Source organism: Myotis myotis, unplaced genomic scaffold (genome assembly GCF_014108235.1).
Source record: "Myotis myotis isolate mMyoMyo1 unplaced genomic scaffold, mMyoMyo1.p scaffold_m19_p_26, whole genome shotgun sequence".
NCBI classification, from domain to species: domain Eukaryota; kingdom Metazoa; phylum Chordata; class Mammalia; order Chiroptera; family Vespertilionidae; genus Myotis; species Myotis myotis.
Window position 1 is genome coordinate 2,713,635 of NW_023416331.1, and position 12,262 is coordinate 2,725,896.

Sequence of the window (12,262 nt, forward strand, 5' to 3'; positions counted from 1 at the left end):
TATATAATAATTGTAAGTTGGCTTAACTCATCTATAAAATAAAAATATTTTTTAGATTAGATCAAAAGAAAAACTCTGCAGTTTGCAATATACAAAAGGCACACCTAAAATAAAAGTGTGTTAGGAAGGTTTGCTCACTTATTGAGCAAACAGAATGATGGGCAATGTCATCATAAGAAAATGCAAACAAAAAGGAAGCAGAGGTTGCAAAGTTATTAAACAAAGTGAAACTCAAACCACCCCCCCCCCAATTCAGAGATACAAAGAAGGTACTTTATAATGTAGAGTGCAAAATTTATAATGAATAAGAGATGTATAAGTTCTAAATAGCACATAAGCAATTCTCATAAAGCAGAAGTGAAGGTAGCTACAGGAAATATTCACAAAGGTGCTAATAGGTGACTTTAATTCAGAAAGATCAAGTAAATAAAAAATAAGTATGGATGTGGAAGATATTACTAACATAATAAAAAATTAGATCTGATAAGTATATATTAAAGTTTCTTTATTGAAAATTGAAAATATAACTTTTCAAGTTCCAACAACATATAATAAAAATAGACCATATATTGTGGCACATAAAACCTCAGTAAATTCCCCAAAGTAGGAATGATATAGATACTATTCTCTGACCATAATGGAACAATCTAGTTATAACAATAAAACCAGAAACAATAAATGCTTTTCACAAAGAAAATCACAAAAGTTAAGTGCTCTTTCACATAGAAACTTAAAGAAATGGTCTCTCTTGGGCCAGAGATAAAATTAAAAAAACAAACTAAAAATTTTCTAGAAAAATGGCAATTAAGAATCCTATTTCAGAGGAGAAACCAAGATGGCAGCATAGGTAAACACCAGAAATTACTGCCTCACACAACCACTTCAAAAATACAACTAAAAGTCAAAACGGACATCATCCAGAACCACAGGAAGGCTAGCTGAGTGGAAATTCTACAACTAGAAGGAAAGAGAAAAGCACACTGAGACTCAGAGGAAGTGTGGAAGTAAAGTGCAGAGGTACAGAGGTGCACGTGGAAAGGCTGGCAACTGAGGATTCGGTTGTCTTTTTCAATCTGGAGGGAGTCTCAAGCTCCTGACTGCTCTGAACTCCAGTTCCGGGCGAGTCTCTGGGGACCCAGACTCATATGGGGAGAAATTGGACTGTCTGGCATCGGTCAGAACTCGAGGGTGGCTTTCTCTCAGAAGTGCTTGCAGCGATTACCAGGACACTGAGATGCAGGGCCTCTTAGGGTAGGACTGAGGATCAGCCATAGCTATTTGCCCCGCCCTGTTGATTCCCTGAGACCCCACCCCACCCAAGCTGTGCACAGAAGCTTTTGCATATGAAAGGCCTGGCCCTTTGCAATCTGAAAATTACCTAACAAACTGCAGCTGGGTCAGAGAGACCCAGAACATCCAAAAGAAGGCCCAAAGCCCCATTGCAGCTTGCATTGCTTCACAACTGGGCCTCATCTGGGCACCTCCAAATCCCAACCAAAGAAGAGGAATCTGAAGATCTCTCTGTAGCTCCTGCTGGGTAGCCTCAGGCAGAGGCTAAATTAGCACCTCCTTAGAGATCCAAGAGCCAGTGTACCCAGTGGTCAGAGTGGGACCATCCAGATTACAACTCCTCACATCCATAAGGGACACACTCAGGGTGCAGACTCAGTGAGCACCAAAGCCCCACTGAAGCAAGTCTTGCTCCAGAAGGGTGTCTCCAGCACAGAAGTTCTCCCACTGCAGACACAGCTGATTCTCACAGCCAATTGGCCTGGAGGTCAATTCCTCCCAGTGATACCAACAACAATCAAGGCTTAACTACAACAAGACTGTGCACACAGCCCACAAAGGGGTGCACCAAGAGTGTCCACCCCAGGTAACTGGGGAGGCTGAGCCACTGGGCCCTATAGGACACCTAGCATAGAAAGCCACTCTATCAACACAGGAAAGCATAAAAAAATGCGGAGACAAAGAAACAGGTCACAAATGACAGAAATGGAGGAAAGCAAACAACTGGATATAGAGTTCAAAACCACAATTATAAGGTTTTTAAAGAATTTTCTAGAGAGCGCTGATAAATTTAGTGAGACCCTCAAGAAATCTAGTGAGACCCTCAAGGATATGAACAAGGACCAACTAGAAATTAAGCATACACTGTCTGAAATAAAGAATATTATACAGAGTTCCAACAGCAGACTAGAGGATCGCAAGAATCAAGTCAAAGATTTGAAATATGAAGAAGCAAAAAACACCCAACTGGAAAAACAAAAAGAATCCAAAAATACGAAGATAGTGTAAGGAGCCTCTGGGACAGCTTCAAGCGTACCAACATCCGAATTATAGCGGTGCAAGATATTGAAAACCTATTTGAAGAAATAATGACAGAAAACTTCCCCTACCTGGTGAAAGAAATGGATTACAAGTCCAGGAAGCGCAGAGAACCCCAAACAAAAGGAATCCAAAGAGGACCACACCAAGACACATCATAATTAAAATGCCAAGAGCAAAAGACAAAGAGAGAATCTTAAAAGCAGCAAGAGAAAGACAGTCAGTTACCTACAAGGGAGTACCCATACGACTGTCAGCTGATTTCTCAACAGAAACTTTGCAGGCCAGAAGGGAGTGGCAAGAAATATTCAAAGTGATGAAGAGCAAGAACCTACAACCAAGATTACTTTATCCAGCAAAGCTATCATTCAGAATAGAAGGTCAGATAAAGAGCTTCACAGATAAGGAAAAGCTAAAGGAGTTCATCACCACCAAGCCAGTATTATATGAAATACTGAAAGGTATTCTTTAAGAAGAGGAGGAAGAAGAAAAAGGTAAAGATACAAATTATGAACAACAAATACACATCTATCAACAAGTGAATCTAAAAATCAAGTGAATAATCTGATGAACAGAATAAACTGGTGAATATAATAGAATCAGGGGCATAGAAAGGGAGTGGATTGACTATTCTCGGGGTGAAAGGGGTGTGGGGGTGTGGGAAGAGACTGGACAAAAATCGTACACCTATGGATGAGGACAGTGGGGGCGGGGGAGGGCTGAGGGTGGGATGGGAACTGGATGGAGGGGAGCTACGGGTGGAAAAAAGAGGAACAACTGTAATAATTTGAACAATAAAGATTAAATTAAAAATAAGAATCTTATTTCAAAACTTTTGGGATATAGTTAAAGCAGTACTCAGAGGAGAATTCATGGCCTTATTTATATCAACAAAAGGAAAGAATTGAAACCAACCAGGTGGATTAAGTGGAAAGAACAACAAAGTCAATCAAATGAAAGCAGATAATAAAGATAACAGCAGAAATTAGAGCGTTTAGAAAACTAAAGAACAGTGGAATACCTTAATTCAAACTTTAAAATTTTTTCCTTAAGATAAACCTAATCATGAAAAACAGTAAAGATGTTGCAAGTAGAGAAAATGAGAAATGGCAATGACAAAATTAATACAGGAACAGAGGAAAAAATAAAAAAAACCACTTTGTTCAATTTTATGGATTAAATGAATAATTATCTTGAAACATATAACATACCCAAAGCAATCTATATAAAATAATTTCCATAGAAGAAATAGAGAAAATTGTAAAAGAGTTATCCTTGGGAAAGCTCAAAGCCCAGATATTTAGGGGAATGTAATAAAATCTTTAAAGAGGAAAAAATGATAATTCTAATTATAACTAAATGGCTCAACAGCATAAAAAGCATTCTTTTCATGAAGTAAGTATAATATTGATGTTAAACTGTGGTAATGCACAAAAAGGTTACAGATGAATTTACTTATTAATATTGATGGAAAAGTGCTAAAAATATTGCAAACAGAATCTAACACAGATTTAAAAAAAAACGATCAGGACCAAGTTGTGTTTGTTTTAGAAAACCTTTCTGAAGTTCAAAATATAATTTCAGTGGCTCTTTTCTAGGAAAAATGAGTTCAAAGAACAAATTAGTACAAACATTCACTTTCCCAGGATGAGGTGATAGAGAAAGCCATCCTAGGAGAATGGTGTCACTCAATCAGACGTGGGTGGGTCCACCCATCCAGGCAGCACATCAAAGGAGTGATTGCTGATTGGAGCCCAGAACCTTTAGTTCCTTGGCTACCAACTGGATTCTCTGAGTGAAATCATGAGTTTGCTTCAGACACCCTAAATTCCACCAATTTATGTTGCTTCTTATATTCTTTCCTTCTTACCTTCCCCTTCTTGTAGCTCCCTCTAGCTTGGAACTTCAATCACCACCAAGGGAGAGTTACGTGTTTTTTGAGCTGGGAACGTTCTTAGCCTTGTACCAGCCCTTCACACAGTGTTCCCTAAAAATATGTTTTAACTTGCTGTCTAGTATCTCAGAATACTTTTCTAACTTTCCAAGTCAGCTTATGTTTCTGGTGATAGGAGGGCGTAGAAAGAGGAACATGAATTTAAATAAATAGTTTATTTCAAATGTAAAGTCACCTAAATAGCAATTGAAGGGGTGATTGGGTTAGGTAATATGGAGAATTATTTGTTATCACCAACTTCTCTCACCTCCTAGAGAATGGGGCGAAAAAGAGGGAGAGAGATGCAAATTATGAGCTGGAGCAAAACAGCACAGAAAAGCATGTCTGTGTTAGGGAGGGCTCTTGGCTGAAGTCAGACAGGATGAAAAGATCAAAATGCCCCACCTTGTTTCCAAGCTCATACAAGGAGAACAGGAACACAAAAATGTGGGAGGAAGGAACCAGGCTGCAACCCCTCCCTTTGCTGGCTGCCTCCCAGAGTCTACAGTTTCTCCGATAAGCTGGAAGCCCAGATCCTCCCACTGTAGACATTGACACCAAGCATGGAAAATGACTCAAAAAAGCTTCGAACTGAACCAATCAGACACATTAATTTACTCAACATGTATCAGAGGCCATTGGCAAGGGGCCTCCCTGGCTGGCATTGCTTTCTCTTCTTAGTTCCTGCAGACAGCTCTGCCCCTTCCTGCTCCCCACCGGCTTCCTTTTGTGAGACAGGCTGTGATGGAGCTCTGTCCTAACACCAAAGGGTTATAATAACATTCCCTGTTACTTCCACTCTTGTGTATCTTATCATTGTAGAGATGCTCAGGTTTACAAAAAGAGCTTCCCAAGTAAGAAATACAGTGCAATGGAATGAGCACGGCCCCTGCACTTGCTGGGTGTGTGACCTTTGGTTCATCCTTTCATTACTTCATCTGTAAAATGGGGATCATAGTAGAGTCCACTGTGAATCGTTGTTGAGATGATTCTCTATCTTCCTGTCGGTCTTTCATATCGTGTTTGGAAAACTGACGGATAATGAGCAAACAGCAAATATTAGTTATTATGATGTAGGTGAAAGGGGAGTCGTCGCGGGGCCTGACCACGCTGCTGGCGGCCTCGGGCACCGACTCCCCAGCCCATGGTGGGAGCCCGGCGCAGGCTGCCACCCTCCTGCCACCCCCGGACCGGACCCACGCGGCAGCAGCGGCGGCGGGGCAGGGCGCATGCCCTCGCCCGAGGAGATGGAGGAGGAGGCGATCGCCGGTGCCCCCGGGAACGAGATGGAGGACGTGGACTTCCTGTCTGGGCTGGAACTGGTCGATCTGCTGGACCCCCAGCAACCGGACTGGCCCCTGGAGCCTGGGCTCAGCTCGCCCTGGGGGGGGGGGGGACTGCGCCCTCCATCTTGCCCTGGGTCCTCCATTTTTGGGGTGGCCGCCATGTGCTCAGGAGAGTGCCTTCTTCCCGGAAGCCCAGGCCCCTGCTGGCGACGCCCAGGATTTCTTTAAACTAACCAATGACAATCAAGGGACGTGCGCGCCAGAGAGATGACCACATCCTGTGTAACAAGACCTGACTCGCGCCTGGCCAATCGGCGGGGCCCACAGTCCCCTCCCCTGCCCTTACTATAAAACCCACAATCCCATCAGGCCTCGCTCTCTCTCGGCCACTGGGCTACCGTTGCATCGGTGAGTGTGGTCGGGGAGCCGAACTAGTTCGAAATGAAGGACTCTTTGCTTTTGCATCGGACTGACGGGCTCCCTGGGGGTCCTGGGAACCTTGAAATCTGGGCACAACAGTAGGCAGGTCCGAGCTTAGTGGAACCATTCACCTTGGAAGGAAGAAAGACCAGGCCTCCTAACTTTCTGGGTCAGCATCTGTGTCCTCCAATCTCCCCGCCCCCTGGCCTTCCCCTCCTCCCGCGCCACCCCCTCCCCCAGAACCTGACAGCTGACAACTCCTTCTCCTCCCTCTAAATCCAAATACAAGCTCCATTTAATCTCAGTTCTCTGGTCCCATCCTTTCTCCTCTCCTCCTGTCTCTCTGTTATCTCTGAGAGCAGCTGCCAAAGCCCTGCAGGGAGAGAAAAGGTGTAGACTTTATGCCTTGTCTGCCCTCTCAGGCTTTTGCTGCTTCTGATAACCTCATTCATGCAGCCCCAAGTCAAACGTTTCTGTCCACAGCCAAATGAGCTAAGATAACAGGAAAGACTAAAGTAGGTGTGGGGAGGACGAAGGGAGGAAGTTAAAACTCAGTGGCTTCAGCTCCTTTGTCTGTGGCCTTTCCCCGGCTTCACACAAGGCCTCCCAAATGGGAGCAGCACACAGCCAGCCCTAGAGGCACCCACAGTCACCATCCTGTGCCCTGCAGTGTCCACTGTTTTCTGGCCTGTGGTCAGACTTCATTCATGAATAATCAAATCTACCTGAGGGATGTGGTAGGGGCGGTCAACATTTTTGTTCCTGTCCTTTATTAGGCCAAGTTAGGCCAGGCTGTGGTCACAAACAGCCCCCAGTGCCTTAATTAAGCAAAAGTTATCTCCCATTCATACAGCATCTGCTGTAGCTTTGGGTGATTCAGCCCATTAGACCACTTTTGTACTCTGATTCCACATTTCAACCCAAGGCTGTCTTGGTTGACTTGGGACGGGAAGAGAAGAATCGTGCAATGGTAGTTAAATTGTTGACCAAGAATCTTTTTTCACTAACCATTGGCTAGAACTAGTCACACAGTCCCAGGAGGCTAGGAGGTATAGTTTCCCATGTGCCTAGGAAGTAGGGGAAGCTGGTGAATACTGGTGATGTTTTCCACCTCCCCATCTTTTTCTTACCTGTCATGATCTTCGAGAGAAGAAATTATTCTGATTGGTGAGATTCCGGGCAGGGCATGCTTAGTAGGAGTGTGTGTGGGGTGTGTGTGCGGGGGCGGGGAGGGGGGCAGTGGGGGTGGGGGTGGGGGGGTGGGATGGGGTCAGAGTACATTAAAAGGTTACATAGCTGCATTTTGCCTCTCTTTTCTGAATCCTATTTCTGCCGTCTTGGACAGAGTCCTTTTGTGACACAGTCATCTGCTTGGAGGTTCTTTCTTTTTGTTTTTTGTTAATACTCATGCCGGAGAACAATTCCAGCATGTCATAATTGTAAGAGTTTCATTGAAAGGTTGATGGAACTTGGGGACTCAACAAGGGCTGAGTCACATATGTTGTCACCTGTTGGGAATGGCTAAAGGCATTTCCCCAAACCTGAAAAGGGATGATGGTTTGCTTCTAGACAGCCCAGGGAATCTTAATCTACATGTTATTGCCTCCTACTGGCCAAACACCTGAACAGCCTTAGGCTAATTCTTCCAATCTGACAATTAAGTGTATATCTCTGCCGCACCTCAGGACAAATTGTGTTAATAAAAAGCATGGGGTCCTGAGATGAGGAGAACTTAGTTCCTTTTAGCTAAGCTCCTCTGACCCCCAAATGCCTTTCAAAATTATGCTTCCTATCTGGACTCATTAAGTTAGACACAGCCCCTTCTCCAGATTGCTGAATCCTTCTAGATGCTGGAACAAGAACCCCGGCACCTCACCTGAGAATATATTTTTCATTGCTTTTCAGAGAGAGTGGAAAGGAAGGAGAGAGAAAGAGAAAGAGAGAGAAAGAGAGAGAAACATGGATGAAAGAGAGAGAGACACATCGATTGGTTGCCTCCCACATGTGCTAAGATTGAGGGCAGGGAGGGAACCTGCAACCCAGGTACATGCCCTTGACCAGGAAGCAAACCCTTTGGTGCATGGGACGATGCTCTAACGACTGAGCAATACTGGTAAGGGCTGTTTGGATGTTCTTAATCCTTCAGGCTTTACAGTTGGCTAGTGGTACAGTGGGATTTAAGAGGGAATATGAGACCTTGCTTGGGGTCTCATGCTTCAGAGAAGCTTACCATAAACTGCCTATTGGGTGTCGGGGTTTGACCAGCTAATAATGGGGTGTACCTTTGATTTACAACTTGCTAGTAGTAGGTAGGAGTAGGCCTTTCCCAACGGCATCCCAGCATATGTAGAAAGGCATGACGCAGTTATTCCTGGGTCTCCTGGCTACCATCATAACCCCACCTTACATAACCATCAAAGCCCAAGTCCTTTAGGGAAGTGAAGATAAATTCTATTGTATTTTCTCCCATTCAAGAAAGTAGTGTGCATATATTTATTTATTGTGGATAATAAGTAATTTTCACTTGGGATGGTGAACACACAATACAATATACAGATGATGTATTCTAGAATTGTACATCTGAAATCTACATAATTTTATTAGCCAATGTCACCTCAATAAACTCAATAAAAAAGTTAAAAAAGTAATTTTTAAGGGATTCCAGGTAAACATTTTTGTTGCACTGTTTATTTCATCTCTGTTGTCCACATGTGCAGGGTATTTTGAACTATAAAATTCTGTTTGTTATGCCAATTGTATCAAATATCAACATCATGAACTTTTTCTAGACTAAGTTTGAATTGCTGTCTGCGTGCTCAAACATTACCCAGTTAGTTCCTTTCTTCCTGACATCACAGTGGGTTGTTTCCCTGTCACTGCCCCTCGGTTATCCGTTTCTGGAGGACAAGGAACTGTCTGTTCCATCACTGGACAGCCCATAATACTGAGCACAGGTAGCTCTATGCTGAAAATGTGATAATGCACTGACACCACTTTGTGAGAAAGGAGTCTTGCTCTCCTTAGTTATCAAATCTATTTTCTTGCACTCCTTTTAGCAGAAGATCTGCTTTATTGTAAATTGAGTTCATTGAAGTCATACGAGTGGAACCTCCCCACTTCCCTCCTTCTCATCCCAAATCTTCCTGTCTTCAATCTTGTATCTGAAGACATATCCCTTTTTTGTTTCCAAGACTGACAATCTCTCTCATTCTTGGACACCATTCAGCACTTTTGGGAAATTTCTCCCTTCTTTTCCTTTTTATCTTCAACCTCTCCTGTCTACAGATGCCTCCCACTTGCCTCACAAACGTGTAGAGGTCTTTCCGATCTTAAATCTTCATTTCCAAAGTGTGAAGGACCGTTTACATCTGCTGCCTTCATCTCCTCATTTCCAATTTATTTTCTACTCTTTTGAGATATAGCTTTGACATTTAACGCTCTGATAACCCCTTCACTAACTCTCTTAAAGCATATGCATTCTGAATGTTGCCTACTTTCTTAATTAACAATGTCAATCACCCCATAGGAAGGGAGACCTACTGGCCAGGCCAGGCCAGGCCAGTGGTAAATGAAGACACCAGGATACATAAAAACAACCTCCCAGTCCTTCTAGGACCATCGACTATGTAGAATACCTTTTCTCCCAGCCCATTTCCCACACACGTAAATACTGCCAGTGATTCTGCAGGGATGCAATTCTTGATTGGTACAACACTACTTTATGAAAGTATTCCACCCAGCACCTAATGATGCAAAACTTCTCTGTCTTGATTGGTTATTAGTGTGGGGAGTATCCAATCCTAGGGAGGCCGGGAAGTTACACACTTAATGAATGCGTTTGGGGCAAGCCCCATCTGAAGAGGCTGATGCTTTTCCTGTCTCATTTTTTCCTTCCCGAATGGGTTCTGGGTGGGCTCCCTAGGTGGTGGCTCTGCGGGTGAGTCTAATCAGGCTGGGCTCCTCGTCTGTGCGTCCCCGGGATGTGGGTGGGTCCCTGAGAGACTCTCACTGCTGTCCCTGCGGGCTCGGGGCTGTCCTCCCACCGCCTCGCCAGGGCCCAGGGAAGCCTTGCCCCGGCGCCCGAGGCAGCCGCGTGGCGTGGGCCCCTCCGTGGTTGGGCGCTCGCGGGGCCTTGCAGGCGGCCTGCCAGACTCGGGGCTCACGCACCTCTTACCGCCCCCGCCCCGCCCTTCTTTTTCCCATTTGTACCCGCCAAGTCCCTGCCCCCTGCGCCAGGAGCCCCGCCTCCCCTCCCGCCGCCGCCTCTAGAAGGCACACGCGCAGATCCTCACTCTTTAAAAAAACTTTTATAAATGTAAAATTAAAATTGAGATACAGAGAACACACATGCATACTTTAATAAATCATTTAAGGCAAAACTCCCACACTGACCGCTCGGGCAAGAACAGACTGCGCAGCGCTGGCTCCATGCGCCGCCGGCCAAGCCAAAGCCCGGTCCGCTCGGAGGGCGCCCTCCCACGGCCAGGTCACTCCCTTTTTCATAGTCTGTCCAGCCCGCACCAGTGCCTGGACATAAGCCTCGCTGTCTTTGCGTCTCTTAGGCTCGGCAGGTTTCTGCTCCACCCCTTTCTTTCCTAAGGACGAATGTGCTGGAAAGCCCGAGCCACCGACCCGCAGGTCCCCACAGTCTGGGTGCTGCCGATCGCGAACATCAGCGCTTTACGTCCCGTCCCACGTTTCCCGCGACCGGCCTCTGGGTGGGAGGCTGCGTGGGCTGAGCTTTGGCTCCGGGCGCCGGCCTGCAGGCAGCGGGCGGTTTTGCATCCCGGGGAACAGGGGCCGCTCGCCTCCGCTTTCTGATGCCATTGCCGGGGCCTGGGGTTCACTGGGGGCTGCGCATGGGGTGTTCTAGCTCTGTCATTCTTCACGCACACACTTTATCGCAGTATCTTAGCACTGTTTCACCTAACGTTGCTATTAAAAAGGCTGATGATAATCTAATTATTAAGTCAGTTTTTGCTGGGATACCCTGGTGATATTATCTTTTTCTTTAATGTTGAGAAATTTTATTAGAATACTAGAGGCCCGGTCCATGAATTTGTGCAGGATGGGGTCAGCTGGCCTGCCCCGGGGTGGATAGGGTGGGCTGGGGGGAGGGGCCAAGGGTGGTTGGCCTGCCAGCGCTGCCCCCTCGTTGAACTCCCGATTGAGGGGATAATTTGCATTTTATTATACAGGATATATTGGTTTTAGTAGTTTGAGTTTCTCAAATAAATCACGTTCTCTTGTAGGGCCTCCATCACGCAGAACTGCCGTCTGTGCTGACTAAAGACAATGGCGACTGTACCGTGTCCATCTGCGCATCTCACATCCACCTGGTGGGAACCGGGGTCTGCACCAGGCTCCCTGCCTGTGCCTCCTCTTCATGGAGAAGGAGGGGCCTCAGCGCCAGGCTGTCACCCCGAAATCTTGAATAATTTTAAATGGCTCTGTATTTTTAAATTTTGGCATTTATGAGTTCCTTGCTAGTATGTAGAAATACAACTGATTTCTGTATGATTATCCTATATCCCGAACCCTAACTAAACCCACATTTAGGTCTAGTAGTTTAAACATATTTATATTTTTTATTGATTTCAGAGAGGAAGGGAGAGGGAGAGAGACACAGACACATCAATGATGAAAGAGAATCCTGCAAGCCACCTGCCCCCACTAGAGATGGAGTCCGCAACCTAGGTGTGTGCTCTGACCAGGAATCCGGCCTCCACCTCCTGGTTCACAGGTCGATGCTCAATTACTGAGCCACACCAGCTGGGAAGGTCTAAGTAGTTTATATATAGATTCCTTGGAATTTCTATGTAGACAATATGAAAGTAGGAACAGTTTTATGTCTCCCTTTGCAATCTGTACACTTTTTCACTTCCTTTCCTTGGCTGTTGCACTGGTGAGAACTCCCAGGGCTGCTGAATGAGTGGGGAGAGAGGAAAGCCTCTCACCACTAAGGGTAATGTGGGCAGCGTCCAGGCCGGCCATCTGGTCGACCCCCAGTCTCTCACGGACCAGCCACTGCCTCCGAGGTTTCTGTAGAAGCTCTTACCAGCGTAAGGAAGTTCAGTCTATTCTTACTTTTTCAGGGTTTGTCACGAGTGGGAGTGGAATGTGTAACCAGGACACCATACGTGCACGACATAAACTCGGCTCAGACCTTTCTGGTGGCTGCCTTTTCTGCAGGCTGTCAGAGGGGCTGCATCCTTCCACTTGCTGTCTGTGTAGCGCCTTTGCACATGGACTCTGTGTCAGACATTTACTCCTCTCGGGTTTCAGCATAAGCTGA

The 12,262-nt window shown here is 45.6% G+C and overlaps 1 protein-coding gene across 1 annotated transcript in view; it reads left to right on the forward strand.

Annotated features, from left to right (window-relative positions):
- The window catches only part of TAP2 (transporter 2, ATP binding cassette subfamily B member), a 33,695-nt gene extending 22,265 nt beyond the window's left edge, over positions 1 to 11,430 (forward strand). The window contains exon 12 of the mRNA XM_036356520.1: positions 11,220 to 11,430. Within this exon, the coding sequence (XP_036212413.1) occupies positions 11,220 to 11,405 (186 nt within the window). The 3' untranslated portion in view covers positions 11,406 to 11,430. The remainder of the gene's footprint in view (positions 1 to 11,219) is intronic.
- Positions 11,431 to 12,262: the final 832 nt, after the last annotated feature.